The 27,590-nt window shown below is 53.7% G+C and overlaps 7 protein-coding genes across 7 annotated transcripts; 4 read left to right on the top strand and 3 right to left on the bottom strand.

The window, feature by feature from the left end:
- Nucleotides 1–493: 493 nt before the first annotated feature.
- LTHEOB_1205 (uncharacterized protein) lies at nucleotides 494–1,661 on the top strand (the record flags this gene model as incomplete). Its single annotated transcript, XM_035508874.1, has 3 exons — nucleotides 494–870; nucleotides 931–1,246; nucleotides 1,308–1,661. 3 exons carry the CDS (start codon nucleotides 494–496, stop codon nucleotides 1,659–1,661), a joined length of 1,047 nt encoding a protein of 348 aa, XP_035367552.1.
- A 495-nt stretch (nucleotides 1,662–2,156) lies between these two features.
- LTHEOB_1204 (Succinate-semialdehyde dehydrogenase) lies at nucleotides 2,157–3,700 on the bottom strand (the record flags this gene model as incomplete). The annotated part of the gene is made up of 2 exons (XM_035508863.1): nucleotides 2,157–2,277; nucleotides 2,331–3,700. The coding sequence occupies 2 exons, from the start codon at nucleotides 3,698–3,700 to the stop codon at nucleotides 2,157–2,159; spliced, it is 1,491 nt and encodes a 496-aa protein (XP_035367551.1).
- Nucleotides 3,701–4,703: 1,003 nt separating this feature from the next.
- Nucleotides 4,704–6,581, bottom strand: LTHEOB_1203 (General amino acid permease; the record flags this gene model as incomplete). The annotated part of the gene is made up of 4 exons (XM_035508852.1): nucleotides 4,704–5,166; nucleotides 5,230–5,792; nucleotides 5,854–6,016; nucleotides 6,082–6,581. 4 exons carry the CDS (start codon nucleotides 6,579–6,581, stop codon nucleotides 4,704–4,706), a joined length of 1,689 nt encoding a protein of 562 aa, XP_035367550.1.
- A 1,685-nt stretch (nucleotides 6,582–8,266) lies between these two features.
- LTHEOB_1202 (Zn(II)2Cys6 transcription factor) lies at nucleotides 8,267–10,877 on the top strand (the record flags this gene model as incomplete). Its single annotated transcript, XM_035508841.1, has 9 exons — nucleotides 8,267–8,319; nucleotides 8,368–8,490; nucleotides 8,543–8,676; nucleotides 8,745–8,879; nucleotides 8,934–9,290; nucleotides 9,729–9,815; nucleotides 9,873–10,048; nucleotides 10,117–10,297; nucleotides 10,354–10,877. 9 exons carry the CDS (start codon nucleotides 8,267–8,269, stop codon nucleotides 10,875–10,877), a joined length of 1,770 nt encoding a protein of 589 aa, XP_035367549.1.
- A 3,296-nt stretch (nucleotides 10,878–14,173) lies between these two features.
- On the top strand, nucleotides 14,174–15,079 carry LTHEOB_1201 (uncharacterized protein; the record flags this gene model as incomplete). The annotated part of the gene is made up of 2 exons (XM_035508830.1): nucleotides 14,174–14,280; nucleotides 14,380–15,079. The coding sequence occupies 2 exons, from the start codon at nucleotides 14,174–14,176 to the stop codon at nucleotides 15,077–15,079; spliced, it is 807 nt and encodes a 268-aa protein (XP_035367548.1).
- A 233-nt stretch (nucleotides 15,080–15,312) lies between these two features.
- LTHEOB_1200 (ABC transporter-like protein) lies at nucleotides 15,313–19,744 on the bottom strand (the record flags this gene model as incomplete). Its single annotated transcript, XM_035508819.1, has 2 exons — nucleotides 15,313–18,858; nucleotides 18,908–19,744. 2 exons carry the CDS (start codon nucleotides 19,742–19,744, stop codon nucleotides 15,313–15,315), a joined length of 4,383 nt encoding a protein of 1,460 aa, XP_035367547.1.
- A 1,600-nt stretch (nucleotides 19,745–21,344) lies between these two features.
- On the top strand, nucleotides 21,345–27,483 carry LTHEOB_1199 (Fungal specific transcription factor domain containing protein; the record flags this gene model as incomplete). Its single annotated transcript, XM_035508806.1, has 11 exons — nucleotides 21,345–21,399; nucleotides 21,448–21,728; nucleotides 21,814–22,062; nucleotides 22,139–22,584; nucleotides 22,656–23,067; nucleotides 23,131–23,301; nucleotides 23,933–24,010; nucleotides 24,084–24,561; nucleotides 24,610–25,485; nucleotides 26,233–27,383; nucleotides 27,451–27,483. 11 exons carry the CDS (start codon nucleotides 21,345–21,347, stop codon nucleotides 27,481–27,483), a joined length of 4,230 nt encoding a protein of 1,409 aa, XP_035367546.1.
- Nucleotides 27,484–27,590: the final 107 nt, after the last annotated feature.

Raw genomic sequence — 27,590 nt, 5'->3', positions numbered from 1 at the left:
CACTCGGACGGGGCAATCGGCAGGGATCGGCCACCTCGGTGCGGGTATCCGAGCAACGGAAATGGATCCCGACCCCACAACTGGCCCCGTGATTGCTACCAAGTATCTCTGTTCTAAGGAATCCATAACTGTATTAGGAAATTTTGGATTTTGCCTGCATGCTCCCCCTGTCCCCCATGAGAGCAGTGGCAGCACCCTACAGGTGCACCACGGTATTCAGCCGCCTTTTACGTACTCCTTCGTTTGAGTCCTATGCTCTGGCCAGTTTGTGGGGCATCAGGCCGCTCCGTAGGACTTGGGACACGAGACAAGCAGAGCTAGATTCGGTGTCTCACTCCTCAGAGCCTCATCCAGCTCGAGTATATCTAAATGGCAGCAGCAGCCCTTTCTCAACATTTTAATTCCAACTTCATCAGATAAGATCTCCAAAGATTGTACTATCAAATCTCTTAGAGCCACCTTGCCCCACAACTCGTGCTTCAAGCTTTACACAATGCCTAGTCTTATCCTTGAGAATGCTGTTCCAGCTTACACTCCACCCAAGGTCGTTGGCCCTGCAACCAAGCGAGCCACTCGGCCCACCAACAAGCTGCCTCAGTCGTTGATTGATGGTGCTAGGATTGAGAAAAAGCAATCTTTCGACCCGAAGAAGCACCTTGTCTTCCAGCCCCCCAAGAAGATCTATTCTATGGAGGAGATCGGCCTCGGCGGCCATGGCATCTCACCCAATGCCGCCTCAGAGCCCTTTCCCCTTTTCAACGACGAGGCAATCGACCAGATACGTGCTGAAGTCTTCAGTGATGCGGCGATGGAGAACTGCCAGTACGCATCGACCTTCAACAAGAACATGATCCGAGGCATGGGCGCAGCGTACGTCAACAATGACTCTCTCTCTCCTTCCAAGATTCGTTTGCGCTAACCTTTCGATAGCCGCGCTCCGTTCACCTACGATATCTGGAACTCACCTGAGGTTCTGGCCAAGATTTCGCAAGTTGCTGGTATAGAGCTGGTCCCCGCAATCCAGTACGAGATCGCCAACATCAACGTCTCGATCAACGATCACAAGGGGCCTGCCCCGACCCAGCAGGACGCCGACGACGCGAATCTCTCAGCGGTTGCGTGGCACTTTGACAGCTTCCCCTTTGTCTGCGTCACCATGCTATCCGACTGCACCGGCATGGTCGGCGGCGAGACCGCCCTGCGACTACCCAGCGGGGACATCATGAAAGTCCGGGGACCAAGCAGGGTGAGCATAGCGTCTTTACGGTTCCAATCTATCATCATTCTCACACTGACTCTTTATCAAGGGCTACGCCGTCGTCATGCAGGGCCGCTACATCGAGCACCAGGCTCTCAAGGCCCTCGGCGGCCAGGAGCGCATCACCATGGTCACCGCCTTCCGGCCTAAGTCTCCATTCGTCACGGACGAGACGATCCTCACGGGAAGCCGCCCCATCAGCAACCTGTCCGAGCTGTACGGCCAGTACACCGAGTACAAGCTGCAGGTGCTCGAGGAGCGCATCCGTGACCGGCTCAAGGCTGAGCACCGCCGCGAGTTGGATGCACGTCCCTTTGACATTCAGGGCACGCGGGCGTTCTTGATGGAGCAGAAGCGGTACATTGAGTCCATGTTGGAGGAGGTTTACGAGATTGAGGATTAGTCGTTGGGAACGAATTGATGGCCTGGGAATCTATTTAGCGTGTTATTGGCGTTGCTGTTTGCTTAGTTGGGAGAAATTGAATTGAGCTTCTACTTCTAAGCCTCTGCTCTTCCTTTTTATCTTGCAGCTTTGTACTTAACTTGAATGAGGGGACACAGTGAAATGGAGGACATGCTGTCTTCAAGCTCGTTCCAAAGTTATTTTCTGACAGCGTGGAAGGTTAATCTGCTTCTTCATCTTTAACGCGTAACGCAAAAATGCAACCATCAAAGTGCATACAAGGCTGTCCCGTCAAGTCGACTAATGAAAGTGCCAGGTGGAAGTGTGGTGGTCTCTCGATAGGGAGTACTCGACCTCATCCATGCAACTCAATAAACACACAACACATTGTTCAGCATCACCATATATATTGAAACGCAAATTGGACATAAGATAGTGCATGATTTCATCTATTGATTGAGCTTTTCCATAGTATGCTCCTCATTTTTACCTCGCCTACATTTTGCTGTAAACAGTGTTGATGCCACCTGTAATGACGGTCTTGTATACTAAGTAATCATCACATCCGTATTTGCTTGCTTCACGGCCGAAGCCAGATTGCTTGATGCCGCCGAATCTGTGACTGATTAGCACACTGTAATGAGATAACTTCAGAAAGTAGGTCCTTACGGAGCTGCAGCGTCTGATATGACACCAGTGTTGATAGCAACCATGCCGAACTCCAACCTCTCGGAGACGCGGTAGTACCGCGACAAGTCGGAAGTCATGACGTACGAGGCCAAGCCCACATCGACCTTGTTGGCGCGCTCGATGACCTCGTCCTCCGTCTCGAACCTGCTCACGGCAGCCAGGGGCCCGAACGTCTCCTCGTGCATGACCTTCATGCTGTCATCGACATCGCCGAGGACGGTCAGTTCGAAGAAGTTCTTCCCGAGGCTGTGTAGGCGCTTGCCACCAAGCAACACAGTAGCCTTCTTGCCGACGGCGTCGCGGACGTGGTCCTCAGTCTTCTCAACACCGATCGTCAGCGGGCCGTGTGTGACGCCTTCGTGAGCCCCATTACCAACACGCAGCTTCTTGACCTCCTCGACCAGCCGCTGGCAGAAGCGGTTGTAGATGCCATTCTGCACGTAGATACGGTTGGCGCACACGCAAGTCTGGCCTGTGACCTTGAACTTGCTGATTAACGTGCTTGTGATGGCTGTCTCAACGTCGGCGTCGTCGAAGACGATGAAGGGAGCGTTGCCGCCTAGCTCGAGGCTGAGCTTCTTGAGCGACTGGCTCGACTGCGCCATCAGGAGGCGGCCGACGCGGGTCGAGCCGGTGAAGGAGATCTTCTTGATGATGTCGGACTCGCACATGGCGAGGCCGAGCTGGGGCGTGTTGTCGAGCGCCGTGACGACGTTGAAGACGCCCTTTGGCACGCCCGCACGCTCGCCCAGCACCGCGAGCGCGTTGGACGAAAAAGGCGTGAGGCCGTCCGGCTTGAGCACGACGGTGCAGCCGGCGGCCAGGGCGGCGGCGATCTTGCGGGCGCCCATGGCCAGGGGAAAGTTCCAGGGCGTGATGAGCCCGCAGACGCCGATGGGCTGCTTGAGGATCTGCGTCCGCGCGCTGGGGTTGCTGTGCGGGACGACGTCGCCGTAGAGCCGGGGCGCCTCCTCGGAGAACCACTCGAAGAAGCTCGACGCGAACAGCGCCTCGCCCTCGGCGTCGCCCGTGGCTTTGCCGTTCTCGGCCGTGATCATCTTGCCGATGTCGACCTTGTTCTCGACGATGAGGTCGAACCATTTCCGGAGGATGCGGCCGCGCGCCCGGCCGGACTGCGCTCTCCAGCTGGGAAATGCGGCGGATGCGGCGCGCACGGCGGCGTTCAGATCGTCCGTGCTGCACTCTGGGCACGATCCAATGACCGCTTCAGTGGCGGGGTTGCGAACCACAAAGGTCTTGTTGGACTCGGATGCTACCCACTGGCCGTCGATGTAGGCCTTCTCGACAACGAGGCTGGGATCTTTCAGAGAGGAAGCAAGGGAAGCCATTTTGATAGAGGAAAAAACAGGTAGAGGTCAGAAAAAAGATCTGCGCAAAGGGGAGGGACTTAAACAAGATGAAGTGTATCAACAACAGCGGTTTAATATGGAAAACAACTTTTTGCCAATGGCAGCTAACAATTTCATCAAACACTCGGTATCCGCGCCCGGCGCCCTTCCTACATCGTCTTCCATATTGCCACATCCCCACAATGGTCGGGGTCCGGGCCGAGCATGGACGACACTTACCAGTGGACACATGGGGTACGTCTCCCACAAATGCTTCATGACGCTTTAGCGTGCTACCAATGGAGATCTACAAGTTACATCTTTCGCACTTTTGAACTCCTTTTGTTTAATCGATCCCGAATGCTTGAAATGCCAGCCCCCGACCCTCGGCGTCAGATCCGAGAACCCGCCTTCCTCGGCTTCGTCCCGACGTGGCTGATAGCACATGTACGGGCCACAGATATGGGGTGCGAGTGGCGCAGACCGTTCGGATCCCGGAAGATCCTCATGTCGGGATAGAATTGCAGCCGTTCCGGCTTATCAAGTCGCATAGCCAATGGGGCTCCATTCGTTGCTGATTAAACAACGAAAAACAACACACATCTTGGTGGATATGGTTACATCACTCCACGGGTCGACCCGGCCCATAGAGCTGTTGGATCAGACTTCTGCATGACGTCTCATCTCCCCATCTACCAGAAAGTACATACAGCGGGCTTAACTGGAACAGCTGAACATAGTATGTTGTTTGGTGGCAAAGTATTTGTAGATGCGTGCATGGATATCATTCATGCAGCGGAGCATTCTCAAGGAAATCTTAGAGGCCGTCACGTTATGTTATTCCAGTAAGGCTCTAGAAATCGATTTCATTGTTGTCTTTGTCTAAGGGTAGGAACGGGAAACCAATTCCAAACAACCAACCAAACCGACATTCCCTACCCATGTCACAGAGCGCATCAACCGAGGACCAAGCCCGGATGACTCTTGCACAGTTCACTCACGCCTACGCGCTAGATCGAAAGGGAAGCCCAACCTTGTCGAGCTTCAGAAACGTCCTCACCGTCTCCCAAATCCCGGCCTCTTCCACTTCGGCGAACAGCGCCTCATGCTGGTCCACCAGGGGTCGTGCCCAGACCAAGTCTGCCTCGTGCGGGCTAACGGCTTTCGTGCGCTTGAAGATCTTCCAGAACGTGAAAAGGAAGATGGCGAGGAAGGCCATAGTGTAGCTACTGAAAAAAGTGCCCACGTCCCAGTTGCCACGGAGAAACACGGCATAGCCGTAGAAGATTTCGACCAACACCAGCCACATCAGCGCGATCCATGTGCCGTATGGTTGGAACCAGCCCTTGTACGGGAGAGCATCGCGGTCGTATTTCTGTGCTTTCAGGGCGCGGTAGAAAAACAGGTAGTTGACGCAGATGACGATGTAGGCTATCAACGTGCCGCTGGTGACGAGATTGACGAACCTGTCATTCATTGGCAATCAGCACTGCTATAGACAGACACAGAGATGTGGAGATCAATCTCACCAGTTCAGCACCTGCATGGTGCCGCTGTTCAGCTTCAAGTAAGCCAGACAGCCAAACGCCAGTGCCACGCCGAGCGAGTAGATGGGTACGCCGTTCTTGGTCGTCTTCAGGAATATTTTGGGGGCGTGCCCGTTGGAAGCCAATCCATGGAGACTACGGACGGTGGTGTAGACGTAACAGTTTCCAGCAGAGTAGATGCTGGTCAGCAGGAGCCCATTGACGATGTGAGGGAGGACACCGACTCCCATGTTGGCCATGGCAATGATGAAGGGAGACGACGCGCCAGTACCAGTCTCGCCTGAGCTCAGAACCCTGTTCAAGGTCGGGTCATTGGCCGGCAGAATTATGCCAACGCAGAGGGCGCCGCAGACGAAGAAGAGAGCAAAGCGCCAGTAAACATGCTTAAAGGCAGACCGCAACGTCTTACGTGGATTTTGGACTTCACCGGCGCAAGCAGCAAGATATTCAGGGCCAACGACGATGAAGGCAGCCTGCCACAGCGCGGAAAGGAAGCCGTGGAACCGACCCAAGTCACCCGTGCTAATGTATGCGACGAAGGGACCCTAGGGACACAAGAGACGTTAGTGTCGTCCGACGGCGTGCGGGGTGACGATTGAGTAATACTGGTTTTGTCCAATTCGAGAACCCATACGCATGGCCTTGCGGGTTTCCACCGCACATGGTGACAAGAGTGAAGGTGTACACAAGGATGATGAGACACAGCTTTCCAATGGAGAGCCAGAACTCGGCCTCGCCAAAATACCCCACAGCAAGGATATTGGTGATTCTAAAACCGAGTCAACATCCAGATCTCTTGAAATAGGGGAGAATTGGGGCTGGAATCATGCAAACCCGTATGTGAAGATGCAGGCAGAGATGACTGCCGCCGAGGGAATGTCATCGCGCCAATATGTCAAGATCAAGTCCAAGGCTGTAATCTCAAAGGGAACCAGGATTGCTTCGAACAAAAAGAAGTTCCACCCGATCATGAAAGCCCAAGCTTTGTCGACCCAGACATCGGCGTGCTGAATAAAGGCGGCGCTGACGGGCATGAAGATGGTCATCTCGGCGAGAGCGTTGTTCACCAAGGAGAGGATGATGGATTGCAGGATGAAGGCAATCAGCAGACTGCCGGCTCCTCCATGCAGTAGACCATAGCCGATTGTGATGAAGAGCGCTGTCCCAATGGAGCCACCGATGGCAAAGAACTGTACCTGGCGCGGTTTCAAATGGCGCTGCAGCGCTGCCTGGTGCAGCGTAGACTCGCCAATGGCATAGTCGCCTGCTTCCGACCCGGACTCATTCTTCGTGGTGGTGGCCACCTGCTTCAAAGATAGCGAATCTGCCGTCATTGTTGTCGTTGTCCAGCCGTGAGGAGAGGTTGGCAGATCGACTGTGCAGGAACTGAGGACTTTATCTACTTACATCTGCCGTCGTCCTCAGCCTCCGCCGGCAGGGAACAGGGACCAACCTTCATGTTCCCCCACCTTCACTATCCAGATATTCAGGTATTTCCCCGCGTGGAACAATCTTTTATCAATCCTTCGCCGCATTGGTGTTGGAGTATCAGCTCGGGTGGGGAACCCGAGACCTGGGCAACCCACTGCGACGTCATCAGCTGGGGGCTTATTGGCTGTAGCGACTGCATGTACTTGCCTGGCAGTAGGTGTCCCGTGCGTTTCTCCTTCCGACTCTGGTCGGCTCAAAGGTGGCATCAAATCCGTAGTACAGATTGCAAACACTTATGAGTACCTTGGCGGGTTGTTACACGTACCTTGTTCCTAGTGCGCGGCTTTGAAAGGTGATTCGGACGTTGAAACCAGCTGCCTCAGTGCTCCGCAGACCCACGAGTCAACTCATCATGTGGGTGGAAGGCCCAGCGTCTTAGCCTTGTCATCGGCGCCGAGAAGTGAGGCTAGCACCAAGGGCCATTATTCCAAGGATATGACGGAAAAACACGGCGAAAATACTGAATTCGACAATGTTGGAGCCGAGGGGCTTCCGGTGGCCGCTGGCTTTGATAGGAGTTCGATCGTGGCCCTTTTACCATTGATGGAGAGGGCTGTATCGGGTGCGTTCCGACCAATCAATACAGTCATACGTGTCCCGGCTTTCATTCCCGTGCCTGTTACGGTTGTCACAGGACACGTTTCCTCCTTCAGGAAGGTCAAAGAGGCTCAAGCCCAGCTTTATGTGCATCAGGCCCCAATACAAAGAAGGGACACAGTACGTCCAAAGCGTGACACTCTGGTCTGCTTGTACCGCGCTCTCCCGGCCATCCTACTAGTGAAACACACGGAGGAAGTCGCTTCCAATGAACTACCGAGGAAGACAATGTGGGGCTCTGCAGGCGCCATGCCCGCGGACGTGAGGTTGGAGCAGCTTCTCTTCGATGTGACAGGACTTTCTTCCCAGAGAAGTACAACACATGTCGCGATACCTTCCTGCACAGCAAACAGTAGCACTGCGGCGGAGAAATGAGCGAGCAGTGTTACCAGAGAACACGAGAGAGAAGTACAAGAAGCTACCTCGGCTTCCACAGCCGGAAAACAGAACAGGGATCGGGAACCCCATCCGATCCCGGCAGTGATCCCCCAGATACGTCATACGTAGTCGTGCCCAATGACTCTCATTAAGGAGCAACTCCCCGCGTTTTCCATGCGGCTCGTCTTCTCCGCGGTCTGAAATCTACCGCATGACTTTGCTAATGCCTGGTCTACCCCGCAAAAATGGCAAACCGTTTAGCAAGTGGCCGCGTTCTTTGTCTCCAACGAGAAAGCCATCGCGAAAGCACTACCATAGATCCATATGCATGTAATACGCGATCATTCGTAGCAGAAGCATGCTTAGTGCTATCTGGTGCATTGATTTTTAGCGATTTCGTCGGGTGCGATAAGAACACGCCGTGTATCTCACAAGCGGGGTAGCGCAGATCCATGCAACTCTTATCATCTCGGGCCCTATGTGAAAGCATTGATCACCCACGTTGAAAAGCCGACCGTGGATAGGTCACCTCATCATCGCATAACGTGACACTATGAGTGCCGACACGCAGACGGAACATCGGAAGGGGCGGAGGACTGCCAACGCGTAGGGTCCCCCAATGCGTCGTCTCTCATGTCGCTAACGGAACCACAGCTGCATCGCGTGCCGACAGAGCAAAATCAAATGTTCCGGCGAGGAGCCGTGTTCAAACTGCCAGCGGCGCGCCGTCAGATGTCGCTTTACAGATGGCGGTAATAAGATTGTGGTCTCGGAAAGGTATGCCGTGTGCAAGGTCGTCTCATGTCGGCTTGCTAACGCCACGAGGCAGATATCTCCGAGAGTTGCAGAAGCTGTCCCGAACCCAACGACAATTTACGACAAGACTACCCTCGCCCGTGACCCCTAGCCAGACTTCAAGTCCGCAGTCTGCTACATTCAGGCCCAATGCCGGTGAACATGATGGTGAGTGCAAGTCTACTGTACCATATTTCCCCTCTCTTTCAAACCCTGGGCTAAGTATGCTTGGCTAGGCATGGGTTTGGCGTCCGCAACGAATGGGGTAACACAACAGCAGCCCAGCGACAGCACGTTCAGCATTTGGACCAGTCCCTTCGAATGCCCTTCGAAGACAATCAAGAACGTATGCAGGGACAAGCGCAAATGGAGTTAGTTCAATCATCCTGCAGCTTTTCTCTTCGACCCTAACAAGACACTTACAGTATGGCTGGCCCCTCGGTCGACAATGTCTTTCAGTGTTCGTCTCGAGCTGATGTTGACCGAAAAGCTTCACATTGAAGCTACGACCAATTTCTCCAAATGTTTCGAGGCCGACACTTACAACTTAAAATGGAAGCACGGCTCGACTGATGACCCCCCTGACATCAGCGATCTGCCATCGGTTGACCACGCCCTGTACCTATTCCATACAGTCAAGTTCCACCTTGGCCATCACTATCGATCATTCAACGACCGGGAATTTATCGACCACGTGCACCAATTCTACTATGGAAATGCTCTCGAGAAGGCCACAGAGTCCCGTCTGTGGTTTGTCCAATTCCTTCTTGTCCTGGCATTCGGTACAGCCTTTCTCTCAAAGTCAAGCGATCCTCAGGAACCGCCAGGTGCAAAGTATTTCGTGCGTGCCATGTCTCTGATGCCGGACCATACATCGATGTGGAAGGAAAGCTGCCCCGCCGTCGAGGCATTAGCTTTGGCCGGTCTCTATCTCTATTCAATTGACCAAAGAGAAGTAGCGCATGTCTACGTTAGTCTGATCAACAACCGCTCTTCAAAGAATATTCGGTGGCTGATGCTCCTAGGTACATAGCTCGGTCAAGCACTGCGCATAGCACAGTTTGAAGGAATACATACCATGCTTCCAGAGGAAGAGCTTGGGATCGAGACGGTTACACGTTGCCGCAATCTTTGGTGGACGTTGTACATCATGGACCGACATTTCTCGACTTCTCTCGGACTCCCGACGACGACTGCTGACTGTGAAATAACTGTCCCAGTCAGCTCGTTCAGCACAGACTCGCAAGAGGACAGCACGCTCGGCCTTCAGGTCAAGCTGTCACATTTGCTCTCGGTAATTGTAACGAGTAAGTCAAAAGAAAACTTTTCTGTCTCAGATTTTTCTCAACGCTTACCTGCTTCAGCAATATACAAGGCCGGTAAAACTCAACTGGGCGTATTTCTTGAGACAATAAGGTCTACCCTGCGTACCATGGCCGGGCATGCCCAGGAGATTGAGGACATCGTCAGCACAAAGTTTCGAAACTCCGTCAAGACAATGCCCAGGGTTACACGCCACATCACATTGCTTTACCATCAGGTTAGTAAATTAGAAAACTTATGCTCTCACATGGTCTGTCATCATACTCATGCAATTCTTCTCCTCAGTGCGTGATTGTAGCCACGAGACCCCTCCTCCTGTCTGTTCTCAAGGAGCGCCTGGAGAACATGGACCTCGCAGAAGAAGACTGGCAGAGCTTTCTGGCTCTCACGACAAACCTGATCTCCACCGGCATCAACTCCGCGGTGAAAACACTGCAGATACTGTCCGACAACGACAGTATCCTCGGTCAGTCCCCGATGCCACGCTGATACAAACACAGAATAAAGCTGACTTCGCTGTAGAAACCTTCCTCCCCTTTGACCTCGAATTCACCTATGGCGCGGCCTTGCATCTGATCATGGCCAACGCTATATTCCCTGGCACGGCCGGAAACGAAAGCTACGAACAACAGGCCCTCGATATCCTCGACGAGATGATCGGCAGAGGTAACAGAGTTGCCGCGATGCGAAAAGCGGAGCTGGTCCGTCTTCAAGAGCTGTGCCAAGAGCTGGCCGTCCAGTCGGAACGGCGCGGTCTCCAGGCGCTGACGCTGGCAAGTCTGTCGGGGCCGGAGATGGGCTACAGCAGCAATCCTTCCCATGAAGTGGAGCAGCCTGCGGTGTCGGCCTCGGAGCCCGCTCAGTTCGCCATGTCTATATCTGAACACGCTACGGATTCTTCCCCCTCGGATTGCGCACAGACGGCCGGTCATGCTGAGCTTTTTGATAATCTCGGAATTTCTTCTTGTGAATTTCTGTCGATTGCGGATCAGCTGGGGGATCATGACATTCTCTCGTATGGCCTGATGGATACGTTGCCGAACTGAAGGGAAGCGAGACTTTGTATTGTATCTTATTCGCATTTTCTGAACATGTAGATGAAGTGTGACTGAGGCGCATGTTGACTTGAAATGAAGACGTAAAGTAGTGTTGTCAACAGCCATTCAAATCTCACAAATAACACAAATATGAATACAAGGACCAAAAGTAATAGCGACGTCTAGTATTGTTTTTCTCCGCGCAATTAAATCCAGCCAATCAACCAATTGAGAATATCTCATCGTCCCCGAGGCGAGCATCATCTGACCGATGTTGTTCCATGAGATGAGGAACGAACGCAGTCCCCTTCAATTCGACGATGGTACCCCCAGAACTGGAGTCAGGGCTGTTACCGCAACCTGGCCAACGCAAGATGTACAGCGGATACCCGCCATAGAGAATACATATCTTGTCTCCAGGCTTGCATCCCGGCGTTGCTATCCCGATGCGACCACTCGTGGTACTGAAAAAAGTGTACCCACACAAACCTCTTAAATGACTCATCCATTGACCAACACGCGTCACCCAGGGAAAGTCGAGCTGATTGAACTCTTTCTCCGGATCATCGCTCCGCAAAACGGACATTGCATCGGTATATGCAGTCTCTGTTTCGTCAGATATGCGACAATCCTGAAGTAATGTCATGAGGTATTCTCGAGGAATACTCGACTCTGCATCATTCTCTCCATGGAAAATGCGGCGCGCTAATGCCAGACTTTGTGACTCCCAGCTCATGGCAGCCGCAAAAGAGGGATTCTGGATGTTGAAGAGCGCCCAATCCACGTTAGTCGCCCAATTCGTCGGACCAATAATCCATGGGGTTTCTATGGTCTCAGACACCGTGTCCACGCAAAAGCCACGAACGCGCAAGATATTGTCCGTTTCAGACGTCCAAAAGCATCGACGGCGATGATTCCAGATAGCCCTACTGTTCTCGTGGCATTTCTCTTGATCATGAATGTCTTCGTAAAGCAGCAGTGAAGCAAGTTGATTACGGCTGCTGACAGGAAGGGTCCAATCACCAGTAATGAACTGGAAGCAAGCTCCTTGACCTGAAAAGTCCGGGCACCATGATGGGAGGGAGTTTTCCTTTGGCTCAAGCAGAGGAGGCACGGACAGAAGATTCAGTGACTTTGATCTTGCAAGAACAACCTTTGCAAAATCGACAAATGTCCTAGAGTAATCCTCAAGGCCTCCAATGCTGTAGTCAACCTTTGGTGCCAAGTCTTGCTGCACGTCATTATTGAATAAGCCGGTTACAGCCCATACTCGATCCACTTGCTCCTTCGCACGTCTGTTACGTAGTCTGTGTAGAAGGTCTGGAATCTTATACGTTTCCACAACCCCAGAAACTTTGATGTATTTTCGGAACATCCGAATTGCTTGAAACTCTTCCGATGCAAAAGGATAGAGACGAGAATCAATTGAAACTTCAGGGAGGTATACAATTGTACCATAGTGACCTTCGTCGAAGAAGTCGAGGAGATTATCCAAATCAATGCTGGAAGCTCCACAAAGAATGATTGCTTTTTGGCAAAGGACGGCTTCCTGAAACGTCCACAAGCGTTGGACCCACTCTCCATAGAGTAAGTCGAAGCACCCCATCCAGAACGGATCATCATCCGGTGGCCAGGAACACGCCTGTATGACTCCCGGCGCGGACGGGTCTGTTCCAGTGGATACCCAGTTTCTAGCGATCTCTGACACCCTGGGGAAGTCAGCCATGAAGGCGTCTGTATCCGTTGTTGCAATACCCATCCAAATGATGACTTGCGCCGCTTGCGAAAAGACATTATGCATGGAAGGTATTTGGATAGCTTTCTCGTCCATGTCGCCTTGGTTGATGCAGATGGCGTCGATCCACAGCGGACGTTGCGGCGCCTGCCTGTAGAGGTGTAGGTGCACGAGCATATCTCGCACGGTCGGAGTGACAGGAAGTGGTTTTCCGTTGCATGTGGCTTCGACGGTGGCGGGTGCTGTGCCCCATACATACGACACTGCCTCAAACTCCAGATCTTCAGCGAGGCTGTGTCGCTCGGTTGAAAGCTCTATGCGCGGCTTGGTTGAAATGATGGTGAGAAGGCGTATCTCCCCGCGACTGAGATCTTGGCCGTCGTATGGAGAGTCCACGGGTGCGACTGCGGATGAAGAATCCATGGTCCGTGTCTCGAACGCGGTCTGCGTAGTTGTGGTAGGACGGTGAAGAGAGGTTGTGCGCAAGGCTGTGCGGAGGTGGAGCAGGCTCGGCGATTCGCGTAACGCGGGGGAGCAGGCAGAAAGTGGTGGAGCAATACATATGCCATCATCCAGCCAATGGGGGGATGTGCACACATTACTGGATGTTCGCGTGTGCCAGCCGAGCCACCCGCAGTGCTGCAGTCATCATCCGATAGAGTCAGATTTTCGCTATAGACCCATTAGGAGCACTTTCAACTTCGCTCATTAGAAGCAGAGCTGGTCATTATATAACAACTTAGTTGATAATGGTTTGTGCATCTTAAAAAAGATATTAACTATCTTCGAGAAGAAGGCTGGGTTTCTGTCAGTCGGCGTACCTCCCTTGAAAACCCAATCTGAATCCATCATATTCTTTTAGTAATGACGAAAAAAAAAAGTAACTGAAATGTGCAGTAATCCAGTGTCGATGCTGAGGGAAAATGCTTCCGACTGGTTGAGCTACAAAAAGCGTGATATATTTCGTGGTTTATGGGAAACTTAGAGAATATATAATCGCTATGGAGGTTGTTGAAGTTAGGACAGCCATATCCACGAAAGGGATATGTGAGTGATAACAGGCATATGCTTTTCATGTGTCTTTTTATCAATTAGATTTCTTGAAGCTTGTTTACGCGCTGGAGGAGCAAGCGGCTCTTCCGGGGCGGCTGTGACATGCGGACCAATAGAGATTGAGTTTCTTTTCAACCTTGTTGGTGGCGCACGCCTTGACGCTTGATGTACCGATAGGTTAAAGTAAAAATCCTACGGGCCGAGCTCTCGGGGCGTTCCCATTTTCCAACCATGATCCGCTCATCAGGACGCACAACATGCACCAACGACGCCAGTTCGTACCTACTCCACTTTGGCAATATGGCGATGCAGGATACGAGTCATGGGGCCAAGGTGGAGTCGGAACGCGGCTGTGGCAGGAAGGATTTCAGCCCCCAAAGCGCACGGTCGAGATAACCCCGGACTTGTCCGCATTTAGAGCCGTACATCCTCGATGCCTTTTCCCTGACTTTCCCTCGAGCCTCTCTCCTGCCTAACGCCTGTTTGTGAGACCTGTCACCGGCAGGTGCGACACACCATGTCGGTAAATGCGAGCTTCTTCCTGAGCAGCAATGTGGACAAATGCGTCTACAATGGCGCCTCGATAGATGCCAACGATCTGACAGCGAATGGCAACCTTTGTGCGTATGTCGAGGGTGTGAATCGGGTTTGGGCGTGCTCGGCACCTGATAGGTAGGGGACTATCCGTGTCCGCTAGACAACCGCTGACATGTATCCGAACAGAGTGTGCTGGACGTGGTCTCAAACATGCAAAGGCGGCGACTCGACAACACCGGACGACTCGCAAATATACTGCAGCTCCAACGAGGCTGAGTGGTGCTGCACCCAGAACGACGAATGCACGCGAACCCCCGGCCAGATCAACATCTGCTGGGGGCTGTTCAAGAATCCGGTCTACAACATGTCTTCCAGCGAAGCGCTGGTGTACAACCAGGAACACTACTCGACGCTGGGTTCCACGACGACGTCGGCCGCCGCATCCACGAGCGCATCACCGCCCGCAACGAACGCCGCAGAGGCCTCGAGCGCGACATCAACAACCACATCAACAAGCGCATCGACGAGCGCATCGAGTCAAGCAACAGCGGCGGCGGGCGGCTCGTCTCTTTCCACCGGTGCCGTTACAGGCATCGCAGTCGGCTGTGCTCTTGGCGGTGTAGCACTCGCCGGCCTTGCAGGACTTTTGATCTGGCGGCGGCGGAGGCGGAGCGGAATCGGCGCCACGCCGCGGTGGGCCAATGACCAGTCTGCCGCGGAACCGAAGCAGAGCGGCAGCGAGCCGCTGTCGCATGAACTTCACACGGACAACCAGCTCCACGAGGCGGACGGAAATCCCATGTATTTCCAGCAGCAGCAGCAGCAGGGAGGAGCCCCGCCGAAATCTCAAGGGGCCCACGAGTTGCCGGGTCAACAGCACTCATGACCCTTGTGGAAAAGAGCTGGTATTGAATTGTATATGCTTGCTGAACGACCAATTATACCCCAGGTTACATACTTAATTTTCAACGTTAATATTTTCGGAAATACCATGGATGGATCCTACCAACGTCATTGCATTTGGGAACTGATTTGGTCGCAAGAATGCTTTCTATTTGCTTTTCAACTCCAGATCCCAACAATTTTATTTCTCCATAAACCAACCGCTAACCCCGTAGATTATTTTTCCCCCGTCTTGCGAAACCGTACCAATCTACTCACAGCCCCAGCCATGTTCCCAAAGCCTACCTCGGAATGCAGGTAGTACGCCACGAAAAACGCACAAACATTGAACGCCGTATACGCGCAAAGATAGCCAACGTTCCTCCACCGATCCGCCCAAATCATGTTGAACCCTTGCAAAAACACATCCGCCATCGCGTACCTGCAATACTGGCAATCGCTCGTCGCCTCCGGGTTGTAAATCGCGCCGCCCGCCGCGGCCGCGAACTGCGCCGCGTACGCCCCGCACGTCATGCCCTGCGGCGGCTGGAAGACGTTGACCTCGACAGCCGAGCACTCGACGGCGACGCCGTGCGTACCCGTCGCCATCAGCGCCGAGACGAGCCAGGTGAAGGGCGAGACGTAATACGCAAAATGCCAGAACTTGACCAGCTGGACGAGCGGCTGGACGACGCCGGAGAAGGCGAGGATGAAGGTGTAGAAGAGGATGGTCAGCATGGCCGCCGTCTCGGCGTTGGGCGCGGCCATGGTGATCATCTGCGAGAAGGACGAGTGGTACAGCTGGTACACGAGGAAGATGAGCCACATGGTCGCGCCCCTCCCCGCGGAGATGGTTGTTTGCCAGTCGATCGGGAAGTACCATGCGACGAAGCAGAGGGACGCGATGACGATGTTGAAGGGGAGTTCGACGATGAAGGACGCGACGACGAAGATGGACCAGTGGTACATGTGCGAGTGCCGCTCGCGCACGTCGTAGATCTCGCGGTAGGCGATCAGGCGCGGTTGGAGTTGGACGACGACGACGAGGCAGACCAGAAGCATCATGTAGATGGCGAAGACCTTGTTCTGCAACCCTTGCACAGACGTCTTCTCCTTCCAGAACGTGAAGCCGATGAAGAGGCCGCCGATGATGTAGGTGACGATCTTGGCTTGGATGTAGTACGCCGACCGCCAGTACTGCTGGAAGAGGCGCTTCTGCACGGCCATGTACTGCTTGTGGATGGGCAGTGCGAAACTGCTTATCTCTTCGGCAGGAAAATTGGCGTTGGCCCTGCTTCTGCTCGGAGCCTCGAGCTGTTGGATCTCGGTCACGGTGGTCTTGTACTCTGGGGATTTCAGCCATGTGTCAGCCCACTTCTGCGTTCCTTGCGCCGAGGCGGCGGCGCCGCCGATGACGTCCAGAATGTATTCGGCCGGGTTCTCGTGCTCCTCGCAATGTCTGGCGCCGTTTCGTTCAAAGTATTTCCGCAGGATCCTGGAGTCCGGTCCGAGATCGCCAAAGTACACTGTCTTGCCGCCCTTCGCCAACAGCAGCATGCGGTCGAACTGTTCGAACAACAAAGCCGACGGCTGGTGAATGGTGCACAGAATCGCCTGTCCGGCATCTGCCAGTTCACGCAGAAACTTGATGATGGCCCAAGCCGATTGCGAGTCGAGACCGGAGGTCGGCTCATCCAAGAACAACAGAAGGCTGGGTTTGGCAACCAATTCAAGGCCGATGGTCGTCCTCTTCCGCTGCTCGACGTTGAGACCTTCTCCGGGAACACCAATGACGGCATCCGCATACTTCTGCATCCCCAGCGCAGTAATGATTTTCTCCACATAGTCGTATTTTTCCGGGACTGGAACATCGTCTGGCTGCCTAAGCAACGCAGAGAAGCGGAGAGCCTCGCGGACGGTGGATTCGGCTAGATGGATATCTTGCTGCTGCACGTAGCCGGTCCTTCGTTGGAAAGACCGGTCGAGCGGAGAACCGTTGACGAGGACGTCGCCGCTGACGACACCTGTGGTTATACGCTGTGCCAGCACGTTGAGGAGAGTCGTCTTGCCAGCTCCTGATTCTCCCATTAGCGCTGTGAGGGTTCCGGGTTTGACGTAGCCCTGTACATCATTGAGGAGTCGGCGTGTCTCGCCCTTAATGTCCACGTCGTAGTTGACGTGGTTCCAAGTGAAGACGTCCTCGCTCTTCTCTACGGCGGCCGGGTCCACGCTCTGTCCCTCTCCGAGGTATTTCTGCAGGGTGCTCTTGACGTCTCTGTCGGCACTGCTCTTGCTGCGGGCCCGTCCAAAACCCAAATTGGCTCGGTGGAAGATGAGGAACTCGCCCTTTGACGTGGGGATCTGCTTGTACTCGGCGGCAATGGCGTAGGTGAAGATGAAGAAAATGAAGAAGCCGATGCAGATGCCGAGGTTACGCCAGAGGTGCGAATAGGAATAATCGAAAGACGTTTCAATGTAATCATCTCCCAAAACGTACGACTGCCCTTGCTTCGCGCCAGTCACTGCGCATATCTGATGGTCGAGCCCGGCGTTCTCGAAGCCAGGACCAGACGGGACCATGCTGACGGTACAGGGCGAATGTCTTCCGTGGAACTCGACAATCATCTGCGATTCGACAGCGTAGTAGATCGGATTCATGTAGCTGATCCATTTGAACCATGGATGCATAGAGGGTCGCGGGATGACGTAGCCAGCATAGACGGCAAGAGGAAGCATCAGCACACCGGAAACACCTAGCGCGGCCTCGACTGTGTTCACCAACGTGGCGACCGTCCGGAAAAATCCGCTCATGGTTACGGAGATGAGGAAGTTGAAGACGAGGAAGAGGAAGAAAGCACCCGCCTCCCGCTTGAAGTTGGCCAAGAAGTAGATGATGACGCTGAATATCGCAACGTTGATCAGTTTCATCGGCCACTGCGTCATCATGGTGGCTAGGGCGTCGACGGATGGGTGGTACATGGCGAAAGACTTGTGCTTCTCGACGATTGGCCGCTGCGAGAACTGCGCGCTGACTTCGGCAAAATTGATGATGATGTTGAAGAGGACGGAGAAGAAGATGACGCCGCCTTTGGAGAAAAAGCCTGACGTGTCCTCGGGTATGTCGTAGAACATGGAGCCGACCACCACAGCAGTGACAATCATCGTGAAGATCATAGCGATGGTGTAGACTCGGTCTTGCTGCATCCTCTGCAGAGCTCGTTTGGCTGTGACTGCGAACTGCATCCACAGGTTCAGAGTGTACGGAGACTGCTTGCGAGTAAGAGGAGCCTTCTCGGACATTTGATGCTCGTGCAGAGTGTCAAGAGTCTCATGATGGTCTCGCGGGAATTCGCGCTCATGTTCCTCGATCTCGTCCATCAAACGGCGGTAGTGAACGCTTTCTTTCCATCTCAACGCAAATTCTTCGGGCGTGTGAGGAACCATATCTTCGTAACCAGGACGGACCTGACGTGCAACCGAGTCCGTGATGGATGTCAGAAACTCTGCCGTGGTAGCACGAGGCGCGCAGTAGAAGCCCATGTCTTCGAAGAATGCTTTTCCCACTTGCAGATCTCCGAACCAAATCTGATGGCCATTGTACATGACCAAGCCTTTGTCAAAGACATCGACGAGTCCGTCACCGGGCTGGTAGAGTGCCGACATGGCGACATTCCGGGTAAGATTTGTGGCAACTCGGAGACTACGGGCAAATTCCAGAGATGTTGAAGAATCCAGACCGCGAGTCGGATTGTCCCAGTACATAACGGAAGCTCTGGTTGCCATCTGCACTTGTCAATGATTGTAAAGTGTGACTGAAAGAATGAATGCTCACCATCTCGGCAATCGAAACTCGCTTCCTCTCGCCTCCAGACACACCTCGGATGTAGTCATTTCCAACTTTCGTGTTCAATGTATGCGTCAGACCCATCGTAGCAGCCAGAATGTTTCGCATTTTGACAATGTACTCGTCCCGCGAGAGGCCGGCCATTCTCCGGTGCGGTGTCCTCGTGCTCAATGCAAAGTCAAGCGTCTGCGCAACGGTGAGATGGGGAAAGTGGCAGTCCACATCGGCATTGTAGACCACGTTACCGCGGAAGCGATCTTTCATGATCTCGATGGGTACACCGTGATACGTGATGTCGCCATGCCAACGCGTGAATCCCTCAGTGTGACCCGACAGTGTCTTGAGCAAGGTCGTGCATCCGGCGCCAGGGCGTCCAAGCAGAAGGAGCATGTCGCCCTCCTTCACTAAACCGGTGATGCCGTGGAGAATCTGTCTTTCCGGGGGGCGCCGGCACACTTTCGTCAAGGCCTTGATCGGGTCCGTGAAGATCGAGGTAACATCGGGTTGGAACGCAACATCGACGCCTTCCCCAAACACTTGGACATCTCTCCAGCGTACCGAGTTCTGTAGCGTGATCGGCGGAAGTCCCTCGTTCCGAGCGGTCTGGATAGTTTTTGCGAGGGCGCGTTCGAGGGTCCAGTTCGGGTCCTTGGTGTTGAATGGGTCCTGGATACTGATCCGGTGTGAAAGAGTTCTCACAGTATTGGAGAGCTCCTGTGGCGAGTAGTCAAGGAGGTCATGCTCCTGACTCCCGTTCGAGTCCTCACCGACTCTAGTCTCTCCCGACATGGAAATCTCGTCCCGTTCTTTTGCTTCCTCTTGCATGGGCTCGAGGTGAGAATTGGACATCCCGGTGAGTCAGGGATCGCCACTGAGAAGCTTGCAAAGACCACGAATGGAAGACTGGAGTGTGACAATCGGGTACGGTCTGGTCATTGAAGGTATAAATACAAGCGGAAACGCCTCCTTTCCACCACTCCGACACGGGTGGATTAGACATCCGAGGAGGCTGCATCTGCTATCAAGATGACTTGCATTCTCTAGCCCTGCCAGCATATATTTCAGGCTTGGGAGAGGCCGCTTTGACGTCAGTGCACAGAAACGGGCGTAAAATGCCCATTGGAAGTGGGACGGAGCCCCGACGATCGCCGAGGAACATTCCAGAGACGGAATTTGCCCATCGAAAATGGCTCAAAAGAAGGTGTAGAAGAAACTTGGAATCTGTAATCACATGAGATGATGGGTGTGGTAAGATTCCCGAAGGGCGTTGTCGGCACCGAAGCTGACCAAAAAGGCTTAGTGCCTCGGTCTTCGGGATTCTAGAGAAGGTGAAAAGCAAGCCGCGGGGTTCTCGTTCAGGGTCAGAACAGATCTCAGCTCCGAACCCTCCGCACAGTGTGAACTGTCAAACTAACTTTCGATGGCTGATGTGCCTCTGCCGATCCGAAGAAGCCTCACAAAGGCTTGTGATAGATGCCGAGCTCGCAAAGTCCGCTGTTCTGGTTCGTATCCTTTCCGCTCGCGCTTAGCTCCCAAAGAGCGCTAATTTTTCGGCTTTTTAACAGTGGATACGGGGTTTGAGAGATGCAATCAGTGCAGGGCATGTTCACAGTACGCCTTTTTAAGCTGCCTTGCTGACTGCGTCTAAAAGAGGTTGGGTGTCCTGGACTGCAGCTGGAGTCAGAGGAAGAAACCACGAAGAAAAACCCGACTTGAGAAAGAAGAAGAAGCTCGGCGCGGCAAAATTGCCGGTATGAGTTGGTCCACTGCCTCTGAGTAACTGATAATGACTGTCGCTAGCTTCTGCAGCCTTGGATCCTACACATGCAGCCTTGAGCCCTCTGCAAATCGTACAGCATGAGTCACCTTCCGATGGTGCAATGTCAACACTCACTCCAACATCAAATGTGGTTCCACATTCTGTGCCCTCCTTGGAAGAAAGAGATAATGAAACCCCTCCCGCTTATTCCGGGGACGACCACGTCTCGGAGCAGCTCAATCCTCAAAAGCCGCAAACGCCGGGTAAGGGGAATGCGACATCTGTAAAACAGACACAAATCCCGAAACTGTACATTGATGGTTTACTCGAAGATCCCATGGCATCTGACCGGCGCCACCGTGATCAATCACAACCTCAACCTCAGGTAAACCGTTTACTATGGAATATACATGCTCTCATGCTAATTCGAATTGCCTGAGTCAGGCCTTGTCAGCATGCTACACGGAACCAACCGCTTTGACTTTACCTGACTTGTGTGGGGGAACGAATCTTAGTTTGGCGTTTCTCTCGAAGAGACGCTTAAACGCGCTATCAGCCCGCCTTGGTCACCAAAGATTGCAAATGCTGGTTGAAACGATTGAGTCATTAATCAATACAAAGATGAAGACGGTAGATAAAGTGCCGCCCCAGTCTACGATCAGGGAAATGTACAGCGCAAGTTCTCCCGATGTGGGTGCGGACGCGATGCGGTACATTCAATGTCAGTATCTTGCTGCAAAGTCTCCAAAGTCTTGCTAATACTTTCTAGCATATTTCGAGCAAGTCCATCCACTATACCCTTTTCTTGACCGGAAGATGTTTGAAGACCGCGCTTTCAGCCCACAGCTGGCGCATCAACTTGCCACCGATAAGAGCTGGTCTGCGCTTTATCATGCAGTGCTAGCAATTGGCTCGCAGTACCACAACCGAGGTGGCTTCGAGCCGGGCAAGAGCCAAGCATGGAAGTACTTCGAGATCACTTTCTCGCTCTGTCCGGACTTGCTTATCTTTAAAGCCTCTCTCACAACGGTGCAAGCCTTGACTGCAATGGTAAGTTGATACTGCCAAATTCCAAAATGATTACATCTAAGGAACTCTATAGGCTGTCTTTGCACGTAACATATCCTGTATTCAGTTAGAGTCCATTACCGTTTCTCAAGCTGCCCGCATGGCACAATCCCTCGGCTACAACCGCGCTACCGCATCCAGCGACAAGTCCATCCAACGCACCTTCTGGGTCCTCTACTGCATGGAGAAGACAACCTGCTTCTACACCGGCAAGACATCAGTGAGACCTTTCCTCCACGACTCTCCCGCGCGCGCCTCAGTACTCACCAGCCCATCCAAATCACAGCTCCTCAGCGACCACGACATCGGCTTCGCCGTAAGTTCCTCCCCCCAACCCCACCGCCACATTCCCCCCCTAACACCCTCCGCTGAACTCCCTTCTCTCCTCCCAGCCCCCCAGCCTCCCCGAACCCGCCTTCGGCGGCTTCGACTGGCTCGTGACCTTCTCGCGCTACGGGCGGCTGGTGTCGCGCATCTACGCGAACCTCTTCGCCATCAACGCGGCGGGCAAGCCGGCGGCGGCGTACTACTCCATCATCGACGAGCTGCGCGGCGAGCTGGAAGGCTGGCGGGACGCGATACCGGAGCGGTTTCGTCCCGGCGGCGCGTTCAGGGTGCGCGATTACAGCGGGCCGCCGGCGACGACGCTGGCCATCTTCGTGCAGTACCTGTACTTCAGCGTGCTGCTGGCGCTGTCGCGCGGCACGCTACACGTCGCCAAGACGAATGAGGAGCAGGGCACGAGGCACCAGGAGGCGAAGAAGGAGCTGATGCAGACGGCGAGGAGGATTTTGGAGCTTAGCAGGCATATTGAAGTGGAGCCGTTTAGTCATGTGTGGTGAGTTAGCTGTGATCCTTTTTTCTTTCCTGTTGATTCCGTTTCGGCTGCTGACAGTGGCGAAAACTCAGGGTTCTGGTGTTCATGCCTCTGTCTGCGCTGTTCATCCTGTTTGATTTCGTCGTGCATAATCCCGTGCACCCCGAGACGAACAATAACCTAGCGCTGTTGGATATTGCGGGTGGCCATTTCAGCCATCTGGAATACGTCAGTCAGGGCACTCTGCCCGCTTCGCTGGCCGCTGAGTTCGCACACATCGCTCGCCAGTATGTGCAAGACTTCCGGATGCAGCAGTATCAGAGGATGAAAGGTTTGGCGATGCCGCCCGCGGCTGACCCATCGATTGGCGCGTCGCATCCAACCCCGGCAACAACAGCGATGCCTACCCCACCACGGTCAGTAGGCGAGGACTTGTGGAGGCTTACCGGTGTCATGCGGGCTTCTGAACACCCGCAGTCAAACGAAACGGTGATGCCTCAGACCGTAAGTGCCATTATGCGACGACCATTCCATGGCGAAAGCTCTGACGTTTTTTTTTTTTTTCAGAACCAGAATCCGGGTGATGGAAGCGCACCGTCTTATCCGGGCTTGGAGTATACTGATCCGCTTGTGTTCTCACTCGGGGACGATGACGTCTCTGCGCCGACGGACTCCGAGCTGGGCATCGACATTATGGATCTCTTTGACGTTGAACTTTCGGATATCTGGTCGTTATCGGTATAGCTAAAAATAAGGCTACGGTGCTCACATAGATCAGTTGGTTGCTTTTCTCTTTCTTTCTCTCTCTCTTTTTTTCCTTTACAGGCGTTGGGAATCCCAGGAAAATAGAGGCGTTTATGCGATAATCAATTCGTTTTTCATTGCCGATATTTAAAGACTGGAAGCCAGTATGAACTCTGATTATTGGTGCTGTGAAATGTTATCGCACGAGAAGCCTATCTATCTAGTGTACGAGTTTGAATTCCCTGTTACTTAATCCGTGACGTTTACGGTCCTTGATGGTATCACGTGGTTCGCGGTCAACTTCCTGTTGAAATGCCATGCGTCCAAGCGTCCAGGTATGCCCCACATCCTCCACTTTGGTAGCGTTCTTGGCGAAACACTGAGGTAACGATACCTAGCATTTCTCGCGGTGGGCTTCTGCATCGTTGGAGGAGCGAGAATCTTTCTCATGCAAATTGGGACCCGCGGAACCCGGAAACAAGGTTTCAAAACCAGATGTCTAAAAGGGCACGCCCAGTACTTGTTCACTCGGACCTGCACATCTCCCTACCATTTCAGACGTCCTTCCCAGACCACTGTGAGTGCTTCTAATGAGATGGGGAACCAAAACATCCAAACCATACAGGGCATTGAGTTTGCAAAGACTCCAGCGGCCACGCTTCCCTCCAAATCTACGGAAGAATGCGGCGTGAGAACGACAACGGTAAACAACTACAGAAACCAATCCCTTCGCATGTCAGAGAACACGCATTACTAATTTCTGCCGATATCCGTAGTACCCTTCCATCAAGAATGGGCCTCTCCCTGCCGACGGCGCTGGCAGCGATAGCTTTTCGAATACGCTCTTGATTTCTCTTCTGATTGTCGTCCCGCTCTTCATCGCCCGCGGATCTCTTCTCGGGACCCTTACGTACGGACTCATGACGGCGATTCCCATCCTGGCTACATATTGGTATACTGTCTCAAAATACTCGCCGAGGAAGAATGTTAAGGCTACCTTCCCTGGCAGAGGTGTAGAGCACTACCTTCACTTCCATAAAGCCAGTGATCGCGCGAAGTATCAAGGTCAAGCGAAGATTCCTCTGGAGACGTTTCACGAGATGTATTTTGCAGGCGATGTCGATCTGAAGGGAGACATGCTGGATATTCTGGAATACCGACATGACTGGGCCAGTTTCCGTTTCACGTTGAGCCTCTTCAAGTTCTTCTTGACGGGAATGATGCCCGAAGTGATACTGCATACACGATCTCAAGGTTTGATCCGAATGCCATATTGGATGCTGAGGTGCTGACAGGTTGCAGACGAGGAGCAGGTCCGAGGCCACTACGACCGCGGTAATGACTTTTACGCCTGGTTTCTTGGACCCCGTATGATTTATACATCCGGCATCATTTCAGATCCCAACAGAGAAGAGACACTCGAGGAACTACAAGACAACAAGCTGGCGATCGTCTGTGAGAAGATCCAGCTCCAGAGAGGGGAACAAGTCCTCGACATGGGTTGCGGATGGGGAACCTTCGCCACCTTCGCCTCGGCCAAGTACGGCGCGTGTGTGACCGGCATCACGCTCGGCCGCAACCAGACAGCTTGGGGAAACAACCTTTTGCGAGAAGCGGGCATTGCTGAAACACAGTCCCGCATCCTCTGCATGGACTACCGCGACGTACCCCGCCCTGCCGACGGCGGCCGCTACAAGAAGATTGTCTGCCTCGAGATGTGCGAGCACGTCGGCATCCGAAACTTCAGCAGCTTCCTTCGTCTTTTGCACGACCTGCTCGATGATGATGGAGTGCTGATACTACAGTATTCCGGACTACGGAAGTATTGGCAGTACGAAGATCTGATCTGGGGACTCTTCATGAACAAATACGTCTTCCCTGGAGCCGATGCGTCAACTCCGCTTGGATTTGTCGTCGATCGGCTCGAAGGCGTCGGGTTCGAGGTCAAACACGTGGATACCATTGGTGTTCACTACTCGGGCACCTTGTGGCGGTGGTACAGAAACTGGATATCGAACCGCGAGAAAGTCGAAGCAAAGTATGGGAAGCGGTGGTATCGCATCTGGGAGTTCTTCTTGGCATCTTCGACGATTACGTCGCGTCAAGGGGGTGCCACCTGCTTCCAGATCACTCTTGTCAAGAACATCAACTCGACACACCGTATCGATGGCGTTGGAGGTCAGTTTGCTCTGCATGGTGCTTTGGCGGCTCATAAGTCGAACCCGGATGTCACTCGTTAATAGAGCTGAATAATTTCTGTACGCAATTGGGAAAAACGATAGCTGCATTGGTAAAAGGAAATTCCGTGGTTCAACAGTCTTTTGGTCGTTGGGGATTTGATGGATTTATCATCTTCGCAAACTGGAATAACGAGCATTAAATGAAGCCATTGCTAGCCCAGCAAGCATCGGGCCGATGATTTTTCCCTATCCGCACATTGATTTGAACGTCTCTCTCCATATTCATAGATGCGGACGGGTTTCAGTTATCTGGTCAACGGAACTCCCGTCGAACACGAACCAATCATGAACCGGGCGTCAATCCCACATACCAAAACCTTCACCGGCTGTTGGACTTGTCGATCCCGGCATGTTAAGTGTGATGAGCAAAGACCCGAATGCGGGCCTTGCCAAAAGAGAAAAGTTCCTTGCGAGGGTTACGGAGTGCGCCTCGTGTGGAACCCCGATGAAAAGGGTATCAGCAGACCATCGTTGAATGAACTCCGGCACGAACCGACAACTATTCTCGGCGCACGTCAGCTTGCAGCCGCAATAGGAGGGTTAGACGAAGCGGTCTTTGACCCCCATGATTCTTATCGGAATGGTCCATTTTCTGTTTTCAGTATTAACGAGCAATCAAAACGATGCAGTAGCCAGCCAACGATAGTATCGACTCCTGTAAACGATCCTCCGGGTAGCTATTCAGATCCGCAGGACATTCTTCTTTCATCGCCCGATCATAGGGGCGACATCTCCTCCTTCCGCACGACTTCTGCTCCCCATTGGAATGAAGCTTCCGCAGCCTCCACAAAACGCATCCAACCCCCTCCTCCCGAGAGCAACAACACACTCCAACACGCCACCACACCCAGGCCCCTCCTCCACCCGCGGCCACCACCATTCCTCAACCCCAACCCCCTCCCACCCCGCGACACCGTCCTCGTCCACCACTGGGTCACCTTCGTCTGCGCCAACAGCGTCCTCGTCGACAGCGCGACCAACTTCTTCCGCACCATCTACACGCCGCTCGCCGTGCAGCACCCCAGCAGCAGCCGCACCGGGTCGTCATCATCCGCCCCGCAAGCCGCCGTCTACCACGCCCTCTGCGCCGCGGCCGCGTACAGCCGCGCGCGCGTCTGCCCTCTGTCCGCCTCATCATCATCGTCATCCGCATCATCGTCATGGGCGACCGACGACGAAACTACTACGGCTACGCGCCACGAGACGGCCGCGGTGCGCCTGCTGCAGCACAGCCTGGACCCCGCTGCCGCGACGACGACGACGACGACGCAGAAGGAGGCCGTGCTCGCCGCCATCATTCTGCTCACCCTCGTCGACATCATCCGCGGGACGACGGCCGGCGCCTGGCGCGCGCACATGCGCGGCGGGAAGTCGTGGATAGAGGCGCTGGGCGGCGCGGCGGGGTGGGAGGAGGGGAGGAAGAACGACGTTGATGGCGGCGGTGGCAGCAGCACGCTGGCGAGCTCGGTGTTGTACCAGCAGTTCCGCGGCGGGGCGGTGGTGGCGAGCTTGCAGGATAGCGAGGGCGCGGATGATTACAGTCCGGATGGCGGAGGCGATGGGGTGGTGGGTGGAGAGGCGGCGTACCATTTGGACTTGCTGTATGGGGTTCCGAAGGACATGTTTGAGGTGCTGGTGAGATTGAGGAAGGTGTGTGCGGCGCCGGGGGGGATGACGGAGGAGGAGAAGGAGGCGTTTGAGATGCGGCTTTACTTGTCGGTGCCGTCGTTGGATGCGTTCCCGGTGCATAGGTTTGGTGGGGAGGTTAGCAGGATGGTGCATCTGCATACGGCACATCTCTTTTACTATGCGATGCTCATCCATTTCAAGAGGAGGGTTAGACGTGTCCCACCGGCAGAGTTGCAGGATCTGGTATCCAAATGTGTTGAGCACTTGGAGGCAGTGGAAGAGATGCCGCAGCACGCTCTGGGCGTGACTATAACATGGCCGTGTTTGGTTGTGGCATGCGAAGCTGAGGATCCATTGCTAAGAGAAAGGCTTGCAATATGGCTTCAGAAGAAAAAGAGACATGGATTTGGGATT

The sequence above is a fragment of the Lasiodiplodia theobromae genome (assembly GCF_012971845.1).
Source record: "Lasiodiplodia theobromae strain AM2As chromosome Unknown scaffold_3, whole genome shotgun sequence".
NCBI lineage: Eukaryota > Fungi > Ascomycota > Dothideomycetes > Botryosphaeriales > Botryosphaeriaceae > Lasiodiplodia > Lasiodiplodia theobromae.
This window is presented reverse-complemented; position numbering and strand designations above follow the sequence as displayed.